This window comes from Elephas maximus, chromosome 4 (assembly GCF_024166365.1).
Source record: "Elephas maximus indicus isolate mEleMax1 chromosome 4, mEleMax1 primary haplotype, whole genome shotgun sequence".
In the NCBI taxonomy this organism is placed as follows: Eukaryota; Metazoa; Chordata; class Mammalia; order Proboscidea; family Elephantidae; genus Elephas; species Elephas maximus.
In genome coordinates, this window is record NC_064822.1 from 105,842,684 (window position 1) to 105,863,819 (window position 21,136).

The window sequence follows — 21,136 nt, forward strand, 5'->3', positions numbered from 1 at the left end:
CAGCTCTACTCTGTGATGTGTGTTTACCCTGAATTGGAGTTGACTTGATGGCAGTGGGTTTGGGTTTTGGGGGGGTTGGGGGGAGGTGGTTTGGTACTTCTTGAAAAACCCAAGTTGAAAATTTAAAGTGATTTCAGATTGGTGGTCTTCTTAGATGGGTGTCTAGCACAAGGAAAACAAATCCTCTCTTGAAAAGCACATTTTAAACATAGTTCTTAAAAATTGCCACAGAAAAAGTTCCAAGGAAAATGAACTAACAGTGTAAAATCATAAAACTCATTAGAAAAATAAGTCAACATAAACCTGATTTAGTGGAAACATCAAATCATAAAAATCAAACCCTCTAAGACTGCTGATATTGGAATTATCAGATTATGAAATATAAAATTAGAATAATATGCTTAAATGAAGAAGGGCAATACTGAAAGAATTATCAAGAAACTACTGATCAGGTAGATTTGAGAAAAGACCCAAAAGAATTTTTTTTTTATTTTTTATAATTTTTATTGTGCTTTAAGTGAAAGTTTACAAATCAAGTCAGTCTCTCTCACAAAAACCCATATACACCTTGCTACACACTCCCAATTACTCTTCCCCTAATGAGACAGCCCGCTCTCTCCCTCCACTCTCTCTTTTCGTGTCCATTTCGCCACCTTCTAACCCCCTCCACCCTCTCATCTCCCCTCCAGGCAGGAGATGCCAACATAGTCTCAAGTGTCCACCTGATTCAAGAAGCTCACTCCTTACCAGCATCCCTCTCCAACCCATTGTCCAGTCCAATCCATGTCTGAAGAGTTGGCTTCAGGAATGTTTCCTGTCCTGGACCAGCAGAATGTCTGGGGGCCGTGACCACCAGGGTCCTTCCAGTCTCAGTCAGACCATTAAGTCTGGTCTTCTTATGAGAATTTGGGGTCTGCATCCCACTGCTGTCCTGCTCTCTCAGGGGTTCTCTGTTTTGTTCCCTGTCAGGGCAGTCATCGGTTGTAGCCGGGCATCATCTAGTTCTTCTGGTCTCAGGATGATGTAGTCTCTGGTTCATGTGGCCCTTTCTGTCTCTTGGGCCGGTAATTGCCTCGTGTCCTTAGTGTTCTTCATTCTCCTTTGATCCAGGTGGGTTGAGACAAATTGATGCATCTTAGACGGCTGCTTGCTAGCATTTAAGACCCCAGACGCCACTCTTCAAAGTGGGATGCAGAATGTTTTCTTAATGGATTTTATTATGCCAATTGACTTAGATGTCCTCTGAAGCAATGGTCCCCAAAACCCCGCCTTTGCTACGCTGGCCTTCAAGGCATTCAGTTTATTCAGGAAACTACTTTGCTTTTTTGGTTTAGTGCAGTTGTGGTGACCTCCCCTGTATTGTGTGTTGTCTTTCCCTTCACCTTAAGTAGTTCTTTGAATCTACTATCTAATTAATGAATGCACCTTTCCCACCCTCCCTCCCTCCTCCCTCTCATAACCACAAAAGAATGTTTTCTTCGCAGTTTAAACTGTTTCTCAAGTTCTTCTAATAGTGGTCTTATACAATATTTGTCCTTTTGCAACTAATTTCACTCAGCATAATGCCTTCCAGGTTCCTCCATGTTAAGAAATGTTTCACAGATCCCTCAGTGTTCTTTATCGATGCATATTATTCCATTGTGTGAATATACCATAACTCATTTATCCATTCATCCGTTGATGGGCACCTTGGTTACTTCCATGTTTTTGCCATTGTAAACAGTGTTGCAATAAATATGGGTGTGCATGTATCTGTTCGTGTAAAGGCTCTTATTTCTCTAGGATATTCCAAGGAGTGGGATTGCTGGATTGTATGGTAGTTCTATTTCTAGCTTTTTAAGGAAGCGCCAAATCGATTTCCAAAGTGGTTGTACCATTTAACATTCCCACCAGCAGTGTAAAAGTGTACCAGTCTCTCCACATGCTCTCCAACATTTATTTTTTTGTGTTTTTTGGATTAATGCCAGCCTCGTTGGAGTGAGATGAAATTTCATTGTAGTTTTTATCTGCATTTCTCTAATGGCTAATGATTGTGAACATTTCCTCATGTATCTGTTAGCTACCTGAATGTCTTCTTCAGTGAAGTGTCCATATCTTTTGCCCATTTTTTAATTGGGTTATTTGTCTTTTTGTAGTTGAGTTTTTGCAGCATCACGTAGATTTTAGAGATCAGGTGCTGATCGGAAATGTCATAGCTAAAAACTTTTTCCCAGTCTGTAGGTAGTCTTTTTACTCTTGTGGTGAAGTCTTTGGATGAGGATAGGTGTTTGATTTTTAGGAGCTCCCAGTTATGTAGTTTCTCTTCCGTATTCTTAATAATGTTTGTATACTGTTTATGGCATGTATTAGGGCTCCCATTGTTTTCCCTTTTTTTTCTTCTATGATCTTTATAGTTTTAGATTTTACGTTTAAGTCTTTCATCCGTTTTGAGCTCGTTTTTGTGCGTGGAGTGAGGTATGGGTCTTGTTTCATTTTTTTGCAGATGGATATCCAGTTATGCCAGCACCATTTGTTAAAAAGACTGTCTTTTCTGCATTTAACTGTTTTGGGGCCTTTGTGAAATATCAACTGCTCCTAGCTGGATGAATTTATGTCTGGATTCTCAATTCTGTTCCATTGGTCTGTGTGCCTGTTGTTGTACCAGTACCAGGCTGTTCTGACTACCATGGCGGTATAATAGGTTCCAAAATCAGGTAAAGTAAGGCCTCCCACTTTGTTTTTTTTCAGTAATGCCTTATTTATCTGGGGCCTCTTTCCCTTCCGTATGAAATTGGTGATTTGTTTCTCCATCTCATTAAAGAATGTCGTTGGGATTTGGATCAGATTGCATTAAATGTATAAATCACTTTTGGTAGAATAGACATTTTTTTAATGTTAAGTCTTCCTATCCACGAGCAAGGTATATTTTTCCACTTATGTAAGTCTATTTTGGTTTTTTGCAGAAGTGTACTGTATTTTTCTTTGTATAAGTCTTTTACATCTCTGGTAAGATTTATTCCTAAGTATTTTATTTTCTTGGGGGCTACTGTAAATGGCATTGATTTGGTGATTTCCTCTTTGATGTTCTTTTTGTTGGTGTAGAGGAATCCAACTGATTTTTGTATGTTTATCTTGTACCCCGATACTCTGCTGAACTCTTCTATTAGTTTCAGTAGTTTTCTGGAGGATTCCTCAGGGTTTTCTGTGTATAAGATCATGTCATATGCAAATAGAGATACTTTTACTTCTTCCTTGCCAATCTGGATGCCCTTTATTTCTTTATTTAGCCTAATTGCTCTGGCTAGGACATTCAACACAATGTTGAATAAGATCGATAATAAAGGGCATCCTTGTTTGGTTCCCGATCTCAGTGGGAATGCTTTCAGGCTCCCTCCATTTAGAGTGATGTTGGCTGTTGGCTTTGTGTAAATGCCCTTTATTATGTTGAGGAATTTTCCTTCTATTCCTGTTTCGCTGAGAGTTTTTATCATGAATGAGTGTTGAACATTGTCAAATGCCTTTTCTGCATCAATTGATAAAATCATGTGATTCTTGTCTTTTGTTTTATTTATGTGGTGGATTACATTAATTGTTTTTCTAATGTTGAACCATCCCTGCATAACTTGTATGAATTGCACTTGGTCTTGGTGAATTATTTTTTTGATATGTTGTTGAATTCTATTGGCTAGAATTTTGTTGAGGACTTTTGCATCTACATTCATGAGGGATATAGGTCTATACTTTTCTTTTCTTGTGGTGTCTTTACGTGGTTTTGGTATCAGGGATATGGTGGCTTCATAGAATGAGTTTGGGAGTCTTCTGTCCTTTTCTATGCTCTGAAATACTTTTAGTAGTAGTGCTGTTAACTCTTGCCTGAAAGTTGGGTAGAACTCTGCAGTGAAGCTCTCCAGACCAGGGCTGTTTTTTGTTGGGAGTTCTTTTTATTACCTTTTCAATCTCTTTTTTTGTTATGGGTCTATTTAGTTGTTCTACCTCTGTTTGTCTTAGTTTAGGTAGGTAGTGTGTTTCTAGGAATTCATCCATTTCTTCTAGGTTTTCAAATTTGAGTACAGTTTTTCATAGTAATCTGATATGATTCTTTTAATTTTAGTTGGTTCTGTTGTAATATCACCCATCTCATTTCTTATTCAGGTAACTTGGTTCCTCTGCTGTTTTTCTTTTGTCAGTTTGGCCAGTGGTTTATCAATTTTGCTGAGTTTTTCAAAAAACCATCTTTTGGTCTTGTTAATTCTTTCAATTGTTTTTCTCTTTTCTATTTCATTTAGTTCAGCTCTAATTTTTATTATTTGTTTTCTTCTGGTGCCTGTGGGTTTCTTTTGTTGCTCTCTTTCTATTTGTTCAAGTTGTAGGGATAATTCTTTGAGTTTGCTCCTTCTTTTTGGATGTGTGCATTTATTGATATAAATTGGCCTCTGAGCACCGCTTTTGCTGTGTCCCAAAGGTTCTGATAGGAAGTGTTTTCATTCTCACTGGATTCTATGAATTTCTTTATTCCATCCTTTATGTCTTCTATAATCCAGTCTTTTTCGAGCAGGGTGTTTTTCAGTTTCCAAGTGTTTGATTTCTTTTCTCTGCTTTTCCTGTTATTGATTTCCACTTTTATGGCCTTATGATCACAAAAGATGCTTTGTAATATTTCAAAGTTTTGGATTCTGCTAAGGCTTGCTTTATGGCCTAATATGTGGTCTATTCTAGAGAATGTCCCATGTGTACTAGAAAAGAAAGTATAGTTGGTTGCTGTAGGATAGAGTGTTCTGTATATGTCTACGAGATCAAGTTGGTTGATTGTGGCATTTAGATCTTCCGTGTCTTTATGGTGCTTCTTTCTGGATGTCCTGTCCTTCACCGAAAGTGGTGTGTTGAAGTCTCCTACTGTTATTGTGGAGCTGTCTATCTCACTTTTCAGTGCTGATGGAGTTTGTTTTATGTATCTTGCAGCCCTGTAACTGGGTGCATAAATATTTAATATGGTTATATCTTCTTGGTGTATTGTCCCTTTAATCATTATATAGTGTCCTTCCTTATCCTTTCTGATGGATTTAAGTTTAAAGTCTATTTTGTCAGAAATTAATATTGCCACTCCTACTCTTTTTTGATTGTTGTTTGCTTGATATATTTTTTTCCATCCTTTGAGTTTTTGTGTCTCTAAGTCTAAAGTGTGTCTCTTGTAGGCAGCATATAGACAGATCTTGTTTTTTAATCCATTCTGCCACTCTCTGTCTCTTTATTGGTGCATTTAGACCATTTACATTCAGGGTAATTATGGATGGGTATGAATTTAGTGCTATCATTTTGATGTCTTTGTGTATTGTTGACAGTCTCTTTTTTCCACTTAATTTTATGTGCTGAGTAGATTATATACTGTCCTTTCCTCATATTTGTTGTTGATTTTGTTTCTGCTGAGTCTCTATTTTTTTCTTGTATTTTAGTTTGATGAGTAGGATAGTTTGTCTTCTTTGTGGTTACCTTATTATTTACCCCTATTTTTCCAAATTTAAACCTAACTTTTATCTCTTTGTATCAGCATATCTTCCTCTCCATATGGAGGGTGTACAATTACATTTCTTAGTTCCTCTTTATTATTTTAATGTAGTCTTTTACATAGTAATGTTGGTATTACCGTGTTTTGACCTTTTTTTCTTTTTTTAATAATCTTTTTTTTTTTTTTTTTCAGTGTCTGGGTTGACTTTTGGTTGCTCTGCCCAGTGTTCTATTCTTCGGTTGATACCTGATATCATTGATTTTCTAACCAACGAACTCCCTTTAGTATTTCTCGTAGTTTTGGTTTGGTTTTTACGAATTCCCTAAACTTGTATTTATCTGGAAATGTCTTAATTTCACCTTCATGTTTAAGAGACACTTTTGCTGGATATATGCTTCTTGGCAGGCAGTTTTTTTCCTTCAATTTTTTAAATATGTCATCCCATTGCCTTCTCTTCTGCATGGTTTCTGCTGAGTAGTCCGAGCTTATTCTTATTGGCTCTCCTTTGTAGGTGACTTTTTGTTTATCCCTCGCCACTCTTATAATTCCCTCTTTATCTTTGATTTTGGCAAGTTTGAATATAATATGTCTTGGTGACTTTCTTTTAATATCTACCTTATGTGGAGTTTGATAAGCATCTTGGATATATATCTTCTCATCTTTCACAATATCAGGGAAGTTTTCTGCCAATAAATCTTCAACAATTCTCTCTGTATTTTCTGTTATCTCTCCCTGTTCTGGTACCTCAATCACTTGTAGGTTATTTCTCTTAATAGAGTCGCACATGATTCCTAAGGTTTCTTCTTTTTTTTTAATTCTTCTGTCTGATTTTTCTTCAAATATATTGGTCCCAAGTGTTTTGTCTTCATTCTCACATATTCTGCTTTCCACTTCCACAATTCTTCTCCTCTGACTTTCTATTGAGTTGTCTAATTCTGTAATTTTATTGTTAATCTTCTGAATTTCTGATTGCTGTCTGTCTGTGGATTTTTCCAGCTTATTAAACTTTTCATTATGTTCCTGAATAATCTTTCTAATTTCTTCAGTTGCTTTATCTGTGTGTTCTTTGGCTTGTTCTGCGTATTGCCTCATTTCCTTCCTGATGTCTTGAAGGGTTCTGTATATTAAACTTTTGTGTTCTGCATCTGGTAATTCCAGGTATGCACTTTCATCTAGAAGATCCCTGGATTCTTTGTTTTGAGAGTCTATTGAGGTGATCATGGTCTGTTTCTTTATGTGACTTGATATTGACTGTTGTCTCTGAGCCATCTGTAAGTTATTGCATTAGTTTATGCTTGCTTACTGTGTTGTAGGTGTTTGCTTTTTTTTGTTTTGGTATAACCCTATGGGTTGCTTGAGTGAGCTAGCTTGATTATTTTCGCCTTTGGAGCTCTGATGTCCTGTCCCCAGCTGGCTAGAGCTGTTATCAGGTATATCAGTCTAGGAGTCCATTCAGTTTTCTTGTATGAATTCAGCTCAGGTTTCCAGGTAGCTGATCATCAAGTGTGTCGTACAGACTCTGTCCTACAGTCTTAGACGGGCAGGGGTGATTGGCATATATACCAGTATCTGATTGCACCAGGGAGTCCTGCTCTGAACAAGGTAGGGGGCTGAGAGGGACCCCCAGGTGTTTCTGAGGAAAGAGCGTCCCTGTTTCCTAGAGCACACAGGTGGGTGGGTTCTGCAGACGGACCGTGGGCACCCAAAGTTTTTGGTTGTAAGGACTGGGAGGTACCAGTTATCTTTGGACCCCTGTTGTGGGTGGCTGGGTGACCTTAATGGAGCTACCAGTCCTTAGGTCCCTTATGTGGGTAGGTGAGGACCTTGTTTAATAGGCAAAGCAATGTGAAACGTCAGACACCTACCTCTCTACTGCATAGCTGAAATGGTTGGAGTTTGCTAACAAGGGCCTGTTCTCCCGAAATAGGCCCACACAGGTCTATCCAGAAGGGAAAGGTGCTCAAGGTCCACGGACGGTTTATGCCTGGACAGGAGCCACTTCCGTTCGGAGTTCCGCTGGTTAATGGAGGTAGCAAATTATCTTTTACTCCCAATTGCAAATTTTTTCCTTCCCCAAAGCCGGAAGGATGGCTGTAGGTGCTCAACAGGGCCTATCTCAGGCCCAGGGATTCAGCTGCTGAAGCTGGTTTGGGGAGGGGGGGGTATGATAAAATATACGCAAGTACTTAGGTTTTGCCGAGAGCGCCGTTCTTCTCAGGTTCCGGAGGTGTGAGCAGGCTGTGCGTCAGGCTGCTTCTTCCTGAGGAAACTGCACCCGAACACTAGTGCCAGCCTGCCACTCCCTCAGCCCTGGGAATGGTGCCTGAGGGCTCCCTGCGATTCTGGTCCGATAACTCCTCTCCGCTTCTGAACGGCCTCTACCTCCCCCTGCCCCTCAGCTTGTTGTCTAAGCTTGCCTTTGATGCTCAGGGCTCCCAGTTTGTCACAAATATACTCATTTCACTTGTTTTTTTTGGTCTTTGTTGTAAAGAGGGCTCGCTGGAAGCGTCTGTCGATACAGCCATCTTGGCTCTGCCTCCCCCAAAAGAAACTTTAAGAAATGAAAAATAGGAAAAGGAAACTTAGGAACAGCGGACAGGTTGCGTAGCAACTTATAAACACCTTAAAGAGAGAGTTGATGAACTGGGAGAAAAATCCCAAATTGCTTAGAATGTAATCCTGAGAGATAAAGAAATGGAAAATAGGAAAGAAATTGAGATTTGGAACATAGAAGGTGTGACACATTTTTTATTGGAGCTCCAGAAGGAAATAATAGAGCAGATGGTGGAGAGGAACTTTTGAAGAGGTAATGACTTTGAATTTTCCAGAATTGACAAAAGATAGATCAGATGCCAAGAAGCCCTCTGGATCCTAAGTAGAATAAATAATAAAGAATTGCACACTTAGACTTATACTAGCAAAACTGTAAAATACCAATGACAAAGATTAAGCATCCAGAGAGTATGGGAATGACGGACATCCAGACAGATGGCTGATTTCTTATCAGCAATAGTACAAACCAGAAAACAGTGGGATATCTTTAATGTGCTTGAAAGGAAATATATGTCTAACCAGAATTCTATATATGGCAAGCATAGAGGGTAAAAATAAAGCTATTTTCAGAGAAACCACAACTTCAGAGAGTTTACCACCAACAGATCTTCACTAAAAAAATTCTGGATGATGTCCTTCGGGAAGAAGGAAAATGATTCTTGAAAGGTCTGAGATGCAAGAATGATGATCAGAGAAAATGGTCAATATTCATGTAGTTTTTTACATTGACTGGTATAAAACTAGAATGTATATATATCGAGGACTTAGAAAGGCACAAAATAATCTTTTATTTTAACGTACTAGATACTGTCATTTATGCCCAGGAATGAAAAATTCCTGATGCAATACATTTTTTTAAGCTTAATGTTTTTATGACTGAAAGCAGATTTTAAGGGAATACTTTATAAGAAGTAGCAGATCGTGTTCCCTTCCAGCACGACTTTTTATTCATATGTTTATATACTTTATACAGTTGTAATACAGTGTGAGTTGTAATCATTGTATGGTAAAACATTATTTCAGGAGTCAGGCTGTGTGTCTTTTAGTTCGGGCCTTATTTCTCTGTGGATCTGTTATATAACAGGATAATCTGTAAAAGGGAGGCAATAGTACTTATGGGATGTTGTAAGAAATAGATGATACCCACAAAATATTCAGTATTACAAAGGCTAGCCCACGGAAATGCTTAACGTGTTTTGTCATTGTGGTGGTTATGCTTCTTTCACTCCATTATGTGAGAACCTTTTTCCATTTTGGTACTTTCCATATTTCATTGACCCAATCTCTAATTTTGAATGGCTGTGTAATATTTTACCAAGTGAGTATGTTAAAATTTCCTTGATTCCACATTTTGTTTGACTGGCTTATTTCCATTTCTTGGCTCTTTTAACTAATGCTGATAGGTGGAAATATGAGTTGTACCATTTTATACATTATCCAGTAAAAGGTAAGATTGTAAAATTTTATGCCAATGTGGGAATTATTTTTAAATGTTTTGCTAACTTAATAAATGTAAAATGGTACTTTATCTTCCCATTTGTATATATACAAATGTACATATGTATATGTTAATTTTTTTCCTTGAATTTTTATATTCTTCGCACTTAGTTGTTGGAGGCTTTTTCTAGTCAGTGTATGTAACTTTTATGTCCTCTCTCACATTTGCCTGGTGGTGCAGTAGTAAGTGTCTGGCTGCTAACCAAAAGGTTGGCAGTTCTAATCTACCATCTGCTCCTGGAAAACCATATGGGGCAGTTCACCATGGTCCTATAGGGTCACTGTGAGTTGGAATTGACTTGATGGCGATGGGTTTGTGTGTGTGTGTGTGTGTGTGTGTGTGTGTGTGACATTTGCAGATGTTTTCCTAGTTTTTAGTTTTTTGCCGCACAGTTTTATATTATTCTATAGTCATCTGTCTTTTGCGATTTTTATCTGTTGCTTCAAAGCTGGTTTTTTTTTTTTTTTTTTTTATTGCACTTTAAGTGGAAGTTTACAATTCAAGTCAGTTTCTCCTACAAAAATGTATACACACATTGTTAGTTGCTCCCCCTACAATGTGACAGCACACTCCTCCTTTCCACCCTGTATTTCCCGTGTCCATTCAACCAGCTGCTGTCTCCCTCTGCCTCCTCACCTCGCCTCCAGACAGGAGCTGCTCACCTAGTCTCACGTGTCTGCCTGAGCTAAGAAGCACACTTCTCGCCAGCGTCATCTTATGTCTTATAGTCCAGTCTAATCTTTGTCTGATGAGTTGGCTTCGGGAATGGTTTTAATTTTGGGCTAAAAGAGAATCTCGGGCCATGACCTCTGGGGTTCCTCCAGTCTCAAATCAGACCATTAAGTCTGGTCTTTTACTAGAATTGGAGGTCTGCATCCCACTTTTCTCCTGCTCCATCATGAACTGTCTGTTATGTTCCCTGTCAAGGCAGTCATTGGTGGTAGCTTGGCACCATCTAGTTCTTCCAGTCCCAGGCTGATGGGGTCTCTGGTTTATGTGGCCCAGTCTGTCTCTTGGGCTCATATTTTCCTCTTTGTCTTCGGTGTTCGTCATCTTCCTTTGCTCCAGGTAGGTTGAGACCAGTTGATGTATCTTAGATAGCCACTTGCTAGCTTTTAAGACCCCGGACGCCACTCACCAAAGTGGGATGCAAAGCCTTTTCTTAATATACTTTGTTACGCCAGTTGGCCTAGATGTCCTCCGAAACCATGGTCCCCAGATCCCTGCCCCTGCTACTCTGTCCCTCGAAGTGTTTGGTTGTATTCAGGAAACTTTTTCAAAGCTAATTTTTTATGACATAATAGTTGACTTTTAATTTTTAACTTCACCTTGCAGTTATTTTGATGTCGTATGTTGGTGTTTTTGTAATATACTTTTGAGGGTAAGATAGCAGAATTGCTTTCCATTCAAAACCAGCATACTGTGTGTGTGTGTGTGTGTATAAAGACAGATGTTTATACTGAGTACTGACTGCTTTTCAGGTGTTAATATAATTTTATTCGTAAAATCAGAAATTCTTATCTCAGTTTACAGTCGAGAAAAATGAGGCTCAAATGAGTTAGGAATTTTCCCCAAGATTACACAATAGAGCTAGGTTTTGAATTCAGGTATGATTCTGGAGGCAGAACACTCAGCTGTACAATAGTAATTATTAACTGTCTTCAAATGACTCTTCTTGGTGGCACAGTGGTTAAGGGCTCGGCTGCTAACCAGAAGGTTGGCAGTTTGAATTCACCAGCTGCTCCTTGGAACAACCCAATGGGGCAGCTCTACTGTGTCCTATAGGGTCGCTTTGAGTTGGAATCAGCTCCTTGGCAATGGGTATTTTGCTTAACTAACCACATGCTTCTATGCATAACAATCCTATGAGTTAGGAATGTTTCTAGTAGGTGTAAAGAGTCACACAACTTTGAAAACCTGATAGGGCGGTTCTACCCTGCTGGAGTGGGATTGCCATGAGTTAGAATCAACTCCACGGCAGCTAACAACTGGTAGGTGTATGGCCTTCTCACTGTATCTTTGTCAGGTACGAATCTTATTTATTAAGTGCATTTCATGCTCTTTCACTGTATTTATTCAGAATAAGTAAATATTATTTATTCAGAAGTTTGATTTCTGTTACTGAGTACTGTTGTCTTACTACCTGCCATTTTCTTGGATAGGGATATACCTGGTATTTCTTAAAATTGAGGGAAAGGAAGGAGGGTAAATATGTAAATATATAGGTTTTTCTATATCAAAAATGCTTAATACTGAATTAAATATTGTTCTCATGAAATGGCAGGAGAGCTAGGCTATCAGAGGCTCTTCATAGTTCTCTTCTGCTATCAGTCAGAAATTAAGCTACATCTAAATTCCAAAGTCTCACTTGCTAGTCAGCTCAGCTCCAGAGCAGTATCCTACCAAAGGCTTGTTGGGTGTGGGGATATATAGCAGGATACTTCTTGGTTCAGGTGATAAGAGAATCTGTATTGTCTGTTGTTGTTGTGTGCTGCTGATGTTGTGTTGAGTCATTTCTGCCCTATAGGGTTTCCTAGGCTATAACCTTTACTGGAACAGATTACCACGTCTTTTCTTCCACTGAGCTGCTGGCGGGCTTGAATTGCCGACCTTTTGGTTATCAACAGAGCACTTAGGGTAACCACTGCACCAGCAGTACTCTTTGTATTGTCTTTAGATAATTTAAAAACTATAATAAAATTGAATGCTTTTTATTATCCTACAGCTGGCAATTCTAAACAGTATCAGTGATAAAATACTTTCCGCTACTACCAGCATTTTAAGGCTCAGCCCTTGTTCCCAAGATATGAAGGAACTTAGACACAGAAAAGGACATTGTGTCTGTCTTTTGTCTCCCAAATTTGCTTTCAGAACCTGTCTTTTTAGTTGATAAAAGAGAATAATGATTTTAAAAAATGGCAAACTTGTTAGCTGCCATCACATCAGCCCTAGACTCCTGACGACCCCATGCACATTGAAACAAAACATTGCCCAGTCCTCCACCATTCCCATGATGGGTTGCAGATCAGACTGTTGTGATCCGTAGGGTTTTCAGTTTTCAGATCACCAGGCCGTTCTTCCTAGTTGATCTTAGTCTGGAAGCTCCACTGAAACCTGTTTCGCACCATAGCAACACACAAGCCTCTGCATAAGGTGCATTGGCCAGCAATCAAACCTGGGCCTCCTGCATGGAAGACGAGAATTTTACCACTGAACCACCAGTGCCTCGTACATGGAAGGCAAAATCAAAAGCCAAAACCCACTGCCATTGAGTCAATTTTGACTCATAGTGACCCTAAATGGCAAGCAATAGGGTATAAATAAATAATATTGCTTCCTTGGAGCCCTGGTGGCACAGTAGTTAATAGCTCGGCTGTTAACCAAAAGGTCGACAGTTCACATCCATCAGCTGCTCTTTGGAAACCCCATGCGGCAGTTCTACTCTGTCCTGTAGAGTTGCTATGAGTTGAGATCAACTTGACAACTGATTTGGTTTTTGATGGGTTTGGGTTCATACATACCCTATAAGTCATGTTAGTTATACAATATGGAAACATACAGAAAGAAACTAAGTAAAAAGTTGGCTTATTAGAAAGATACAGGGGAATTTGTGGGACACAATTGTTGGAAGTACAGTTGGGCCTTACAGAAGCTCAGTCTTTTGAGTCTTTAGTCAGCATCTCTTTGGGGGCTATGCATTTCTGCCCACCCAGAGCCCTGCTTTGGTTGACCATATTTGGGTGTTGATGATACATTAAGGTGTTTTTTTTTGTTTTTTTTTTAACATGAGCTGTGGTAAGAACCCCCTGAGCCAGTGATAAGAACTCCCTCCAGGCAGAGCATTTATGACAACCTTCTTATAAATGGCTCAGCGGATGCCAGTTATTTTTTTCATGAAAGCGTAGCTCCCAGTATCTGCAGGTCATAAGCTTGAGTTAATTAATTCCCAGTTCTTTGGAACTACCTTCTGCTGTCTAGAGGAGTGGCCTGGGGCTGAGAAGACAATCAAAATAAGTTTCTGTTGAGAAGAAAACATTCTTTTGTGGTTATGAGCGGAGGGAGGGTGGGAGGGGGGTATTCACCAATTAGATTGTAGATAAGAACTACTTTAGGTGAAGGGAAAGACAACACACAATACAGGGGAGGTCAGCACAACTGGACTAAACCAAAAGCAAAGAAGCTTTCTGAATAAACTGAATGCTTTGAAGGCCAGTGTAGCAGGGGCAGGGGTTTGGGGACCATGGCTTCAGGGGACATCTAAGTCAATTGGCATAATAAAATCTATTAAGAAAACATTCTGCATCCCACTTTGAAGAGTGGCATCTGGTGTCTTAAACGCTAGCAAGCAGTCATCTAAGATGCACCAATTGGCCTCAACCCACCTAGATCAAAGGAGAATGAAGAACACCAAGGACACAAGGTAATTACGAGCCCAAGAGACAGAAAGAGACACATGAACCAGAGACTACATCATCCTGAGACCAGAAGAACTAGATGGTTCCCAGCTACAACTGATGACTGCCCTGACAGGGAACACAACAGAGAACCCCTGAGGGAGCAGCAGAGCAGTGGGATGCAGACCCCAGATTCTCATAAAAAGACCAGACTTAATGGTCTGAGACTAGAAGGACCCCGGTGGTCATGGCCCCCAGACCTTCTGCTGGTCCAGGACAGGAAACATTCCTGAAGCCAACTCTTCAGATATGGATCGGACTGGACAATGGGTTAGAGAGGGATGCTGGTAAGGAGTGAGCTTCTTGGATCAGGTGGACACTTGAGACTGTGTTGGCGTCTCCTGCCTGGAGGGTAGATGAGAGGGTGGAGGGGGTTAGAAGCTGGTGAAATGGACACAAAAAGAGAGTGGAGGGAGAGAGCGGGCTGTCTCATTAGGGGGTGAGTAATTGGGAGTATGTAGCAATGTGCATAAAGGTTTTTATGTGAGAGACTGACTTGATTTGTAAACTTTCACTTAAAGCACAATAAAAATTATTTAAAAAAGAAAGTTTCTAGAGAGTGAGTGAACTTTTCAAAGCTTCATTGAAGGATGAAGCCCTGTTGTTTGGCTAGATGATGTGGGAAGTGCATCCCACCCTTCTTTTGCCTTCTTCCTGTTTCTAAGAGTAATATAATACTCTTATTTCTCCACACATGCTCCATTTCTACTTTTCATGTCCATATGTGCCTGTGATTAGACAATGTATGCAAAAGATCACTTTAAAAGGCAATATGTTCAATAGTTATGTTGTGGGCATCAAGAATACACACTCAGAACAAGTGTAAAAAACATTCTAATTAAGGCAGATGACTATTTTTGACCTGTGATAATATTTCCAATGATGGAATCATTTAGAGATTCATTCTCTGTCACAGCTTAGATGACGATAAGAAATTATATACACTTGGAAAATTGCTCTAGATAACTCAAAAATTTACGTACACACACACTGTCAAAGATATGTGAATGGTTTGATTAAAATTTTTCTTACATTTGTGAGTAAGCTGGAAGAAAGCAGTGTTTTTGTAATAAATAAAATAAATGCCTATAAGATATTTTTAAATGTATAGCTAGCTAAATTTTATATGTAGACAAATGTCAAGCTCATCTCCTTAAGATTTATATTCTCAAGTTGGTCAAAAAAGCTTTTTAAAAATCTTAATGAGAAAATGGGAGGTATCACCTTCTATTCTGGATAGCCTTAATATGGTAGTTATTTAGAAGTTTATGATTTTATTTTTTATTATTAGTTAATTTTGATATTTAAGTAAGTTTGAATTTTCAGTGCATGAATTTTTTTTTTTTTTTGAAATATACAAATAGATCCTTTGATTATTTAGCAGGTAACATCTAAAGGAACAGGTTTAAATCCTAATGCCAAAGTATGGCAAGAAATTCCTTCTGGAAATACTGATGCCACGCCAGTAACCGATGGAACAGAAAGTTCTTGGCATGAAACAGCAGCCACATCAGGGTCTCATCTTGAGGGTAAGTCCTAAATATTTCATCAGAACAAATCACATTTCAGTTAAACCGTATGGCAAAACCAATTTATAGAATTTTGGAATATATCCTTGGATTATTTAATTAAATACATTTATAATGATGATATGTAGTTCATATACAATTCTCATTTATATTCACCATGAATGGATTGTCACTGGTTGCATATAGTGGCTGTGTGTGTGTGGGTCTAGCATCAAACTCATTTCTTAATGGTCTTTCTAGATGAGTTTTGATTTACCATTATTGACTCTGCTGTTAACTCACTGTTTGATCTTTGGCAAATGATGTACTTCTTGGGATTTGTTTCCTCATCTGTAAAACAGAAATCATAATAATTACCTATGTCATAGGATTTTCTGAAATTAAATGAATAAAACTTGGGGAATTTTGATACATAATGCTTTATAAGTGTTACCTATTGTTAATCATTTTAGCTTCCCTATAATGGTCAAAACTTACTTCTAGGCATTAACTCTTAAAACATGTAGACATTTTCCCAACTGGTAGAATTCCTTGAAATCTTGTTATAGAAGACATACAGCCCAGAGTTTCTGGACATGGAATTTAAAGAACTTCTATTAATTTTTGATAGTTTTCTTTTAATACAGGCAATTCAGAGCTTTCAGATGATATGTGTAAGGAATATGAAGTAATGTATTCTACGTCTTGTGAAACCACAAGAAATGCTGCAGGCATTGAAGAATCAACTGATGGAATGATTTTAGGACCAGAAGATCTCAATTACCAAATATACGATGTTTCTGGTAAACTTTATGGTTTATTGGTAAAATGAGAATTCAGTATGCTAGCTTTCCTCCCTCCCTCAGTCTGTTTATCATTGCATTGATCCAGACTACCAAGTTCTTTAGGTACAGTGCTTACCCAATGGTATTACTCAGTTGGTTTTCTTATTTTTAAGGAAGCTAATGTTAATGAAAGGTGATGGTTATAAATACTGTTTTCAAATACCCAAACATGAAATTTGTAATTTAAGAAAAATGTTTACTTTAAGGAGCCCTGGTGGCGCAGTGGTTAAGCACTTGGCTGCTGACAGAAAGGTTGGCAGTTCGAACTCACAGCCTGCTCCTATAAAGATTATAGCCTTGGAAACTATGGGGCAGTTCTGTTCTGTCCTGTAGGGTCGCTATGAGTCGAAATCGGCTCAACGGCGATGGGTTTTGGTATTAAAGGAAAGCATGAAATGAAAGATTAACAGGAAATAAAAATAGTCAGAATGGTTAAAAGAGACCTAAATTACAGTCTTTCAAGGTCTAAGTTTCTCAGTCTACTAGTTGGAAGAATGCGGGTTCTATCAGTTTTCCTGACCCTTTTGTCGGAGTGAAATATATTTATGAATGTGAAATTGCAAGTATTAATTTTGAGAAAAAGGCTATATTAAAAACATGGATTCTGTTACACTTCAGCTTGTGAAATGTGCTTTTCTCACATGGATTGAATCAGTATGGATTAGTAGTCACATGGATTTAAAGTGGATGAAATTTAAGACACTGAATATGGTCCATATACCCTGACTACCTGATTTTATTTTCATCTAGTTTCTAAAGGGTCTCTTTGAAAAAATAAGTGTAACAGGGAGTAGTTACCTGTGTCTCTGTTTATAAATAGCTCTGTGACTTCTGTCAAGATATATAAACCTTTGTCCTCCATTTCCTTATGCATTATAAAAGTCTGGACTAGATTTCTAAGGTCTTCTGGCTTGTAAATTGATTTCTAAAGAAGAGGGAGATGGTATTTCCACATACAGGTTTCCCTCGCTATCCAAAAATAGAGCCTTCCTATGGAACCTTTTTAAGCCAAAATGGCATAAAGAGAAGAGGCAATTACCATGAATTTATATGGGAAAATTTTTTGAAAATTCCCAGACCCAAAAAATAACCTACTAAGTCATGCCAAATAGCATATAAAAACCCTTACGAGCTTTCTTAGGCTTTTCTGATACCTCAGGACACATCTCGCTAACAGATGCACAAAATAAATTGAGATGAAGCGCATATGCTCACAGACACAGTCCAGAGCTGTGGCGGCTGGATGCTGAGAGTAGTTTCTGGGGAAGGAGCTGGACGACCCTGCTCTCACTGCTTGGGATGCATGCTGCCACTTTAACAGCTAGCTGCAAAACAAACTGAATGTTATTTCAGCTTACTGAATGCTATTTCAGCTTTTCCCCTTTTTTGGTAAAAGCGAGAATCCTCTTTGGATTTCTTTCAGTTAGTGAAATCAGGTAGCTAATGTAGGTCTTTCTTAGAAGTGAAGTGGTGTAAAGCAAGCTTTCAAAAAGTAGGGGCGGGGGGGATACCTGTAATAATTTAGGGTGGTGAGTTCTGCTCCCTACCTGTTACCATACCCAACTACTTTGAATAGAGTTGGTGTAAGTGATGTGGCAATCTGTTGGTATTTTAATGTGTTTGTTGTAAATGACATTGAAAGATTAAATTAATTGATTGCTCTTTAGCTAGCATTTTGATGGATGAATTTTTTATTAGGATTGTATATACGTAGAAATAGTTCCTTATATTCGTTTTTAATGAAACTTAATAGTGTCTTATATCACTTTGGTTCTTGAGTAATATGACAAGTTAATTGTAAAATCATGCACAAATTTTATTTAGCCTTGCATGCACCCTATTGTGTGTGTATTTGTAAGAAATTTAGCCTATATTATCATTAATGCTTTTTAAAAAGAAGGCAAATTTTATGCTTTTAGTTTGTAGTGTTTTGTGTAATTCTTATAAGAGCGATGGTTTTCCAGACTTAGAGTCCAAAAAAGGTCTTATGTTCTGTGTGTACGGCACTGGGTTTTTTGCTGGGTGGGTTCTGTGTTAAAATAATAGAGAAGATAAAAGACTGTTGCATAGTTGATCTAGTCCTCTGAATGCTTTAAACATGCTTAGTGAGGTAGAGTGCATTTAAAAATCAAGGAATGAGTAGAAAAGAGTATAACGAGATAAAAGTTTAAGGAGTGTGACTAACGTCAGATTTACTGTCACTAACAGGGATGTGGTATGTGTTTTTTAAATATATTACCCACTTGGTTTAACTACTTCCAGTCTTCAAATTAAAGTACTGTTACTTTTGTTCTTTGCGTTTTTATTAAAGGAACAAATAGTTCCTTTAATAAATAGTGTCAAAGTGTTTAGGTCAGTGTTTTACAACATGGAAGTCAAGTGCTTTTAGTATTCTAAGTACAGTAATATATAAGGTTCAACATTTTGGTTATTTGGTATTAATTTTTTTTCTTGTTTCTACCGTTAGGAGAAAGCAATTCAGCCATTTCTACGGAAGACCTAAAAGAATGTCTGAAGAAACAATTAGAATTCTGTTTTTCGCGGTACACAATCATTTTTTTTATTGATCTTCCCCCTTTTTTGAATTGTTTGGTCAGTAGATGTAAGATATCCATGAAATGGGTTGGAAGAATGGTGATTATCTCATTTCCCTTTAGTGATGTGTTTTGATATTTCTTCAGTATATTTATTAACTAAAAGGTGTAGTCTCCAGCTGAATATGCAGAAAACTTCTTCTAGTTAGGGAGATATTGAGTCTGTTGGTTATCTTCACTATTATCACCTTTAAGTTTAGGGTTCTCACAAAAGTGGTTATCTCTTAATTATTTTTTTTTAGTAGTTGGCTCTTAAAACTTTTCATCAGAGTTACTTTTTAGCAAGACTGATGGATGGGCATAGAATTTTTATTACCAATGCCTTCTACTAAAGAAAGGGTCCTTTTAGACAAACGTTTCAATTAAGATGTCTTATTTATAGATAAGAATTATTTAGGTACATTTACAGCTTACTACTGCCTGCCTATCACTTGCTGTTGAGTTGATTCTGACTCACGGTGACACTGTGTGTGTTAGAGCAGAACCGTGCCCCATAAGGTTTTCAATGGCCAATTTTTCAGAAGTTGATCACCAGACTTTTCCTCTGAGGCACCTGTGGGTGGACACAGACCTCCAGTCTTTCAGTTAGTAGTCATGCACATTAACCTTTTGTACCAGTCAGGGACTTCATTTATAGTTTGACCTGTCTAACCCATTGCTTTTGAGTCAATTCCGACTAGTGACCCTGTAGGACAGAGTAGAACTGCTCTGTAGAGTTTCCAAGGAACGCCTGGTGGATTAGCAGTTAAGCTCTTAAGCATTGTGCCACCAGGGCTCCCATTTATATGCTAAAACTGTCCCAAAATAAACAGAAGTTTGGGTATGCATGCAAATGTAATGTCTTCAGTTTTTTCTGTCTGGTGGATGGCACTACTAGTAAACCGAATTTTCAAGCCAGAAACCTGAATTTTATTCTAGACATTTTCATTTCTTTATATATTGAACACTCCCAACTCAGGTTCATTTTATTTTTCATCCTTATTATCTCCCATTTCTTCACCCTCCCATTTACTCTTTGCTTTCAAGTAATTGTACAGGCCGTAGGTTAAAAGCAAGAGCCTCTTGGCTTTTCTCTAGTCAGTTGTGCCTATGATGCAATTCATTTTCTTTAACAATTAAAAAAAATTTTTTTAATCCTTGCTTGCTAATGCCGGTATCTGGATCATTTGTGGATCTGCTTATCTTGTATTTTTCCTTTTGGTTTTCTGTCACAGTTTTCTGTCTTTATACATGTCTTGTAAGCTTTGATTGTTTGCTGGACATTACATATAAAAGAACCATAGATGCTGCAAATGACATTTTTCCCTCTAGAGAGGGTTTGTGCTTTCTTCTATTTGGCAGATAGACTGTGTATGGTTTTCCCGGGGCTGCCATAACAAAATACCACAAACCAAATGGTTTACAAAACAGAAACTTACAGTCTCACAGCTCTGAAGGCTGAGAGCCCAAGATCAGAGTGTTGGCTATGTAGATTCCTTCCGAGGCTTGAGGAAGAATCTATTCTATCCTTCTCTCCTAGCACCTGGTAGCTCTAGGCATTCCTTGGCTGCTGCAGCATCACCTGGCGTTCTTCGCTGTCTCTCTGTCTGTGCGTATCTTTTCTTTTATAAGGGCACCAATCATACAGGATTAAGACTCAAATTACTCCAGTATGACCTCTTATTAACCTAACTGATAACATCTTCAAAGACCGTATTTCCAGTTACGGTTACATTCACAGGTTACAGGGGTTAGAACTTGAACATATCTTTTTGGGGGACACAGTTCAGTCCATGACAGAGGGATATGTTGATTGTTTCAATCCAACCAAGAATTGAGCTGGGTCAGAGCTGAGCAGGCCATCTTAATTAGACTCATTCTACCTCTTATTTGTTTCTTAGGCATGGCCGTTCCAGGCTTTTGATTTAGATCCTGGCAGTTCTCTGTCACCTCAGTTCTGAATACTGAAGGAGATCTAGTTCTGTTCTTTAGAGGTTTGAATTAGCTCTTTAGCTTTTTACCCCCCAAAACCAAACCCAGTGCTGTCAAGTCGATTCTGACTCATACCAACCCTATAGGACAGAATAGAACTGCCCCATAGAGTTTCCAAGGAGCACCTGGCGGATTCAAACTGTTGACCCTTTGGCTAGCAGCCGTAGCACTTAACCACTATGCCACCGGGGCTTCCTTTTACCCCACACAGGTTCACAATCTGGCAAATGT

The 21,136-nt window shown here is 38.4% G+C and overlaps 1 protein-coding gene across 3 annotated transcripts in view; it reads left to right on the forward strand.

Annotated features, from left to right (window-relative positions):
* Positions 1 to 21,136, forward strand: part of LARP4 (La ribonucleoprotein 4) — an 85,247-nt gene that overhangs the window by 25,602 nt on the left and 38,509 nt on the right. For 2 of the 3 annotated variants that reach the window (XM_049883101.1, XM_049883103.1), the window contains exons 2-4: positions 15,369 to 15,516; positions 16,143 to 16,298; positions 18,808 to 18,883. In XM_049883101.1, coding sequence (XP_049739058.1) covers positions 15,369 to 15,516; positions 16,143 to 16,298; positions 18,808 to 18,883 — 380 coding nt within the window. The remainder of the gene's footprint in view (positions 1 to 15,368; positions 15,517 to 16,142; positions 16,299 to 18,807; positions 18,884 to 21,136) is intronic. The other variant, XM_049883102.1, reaches the window with a different exon arrangement.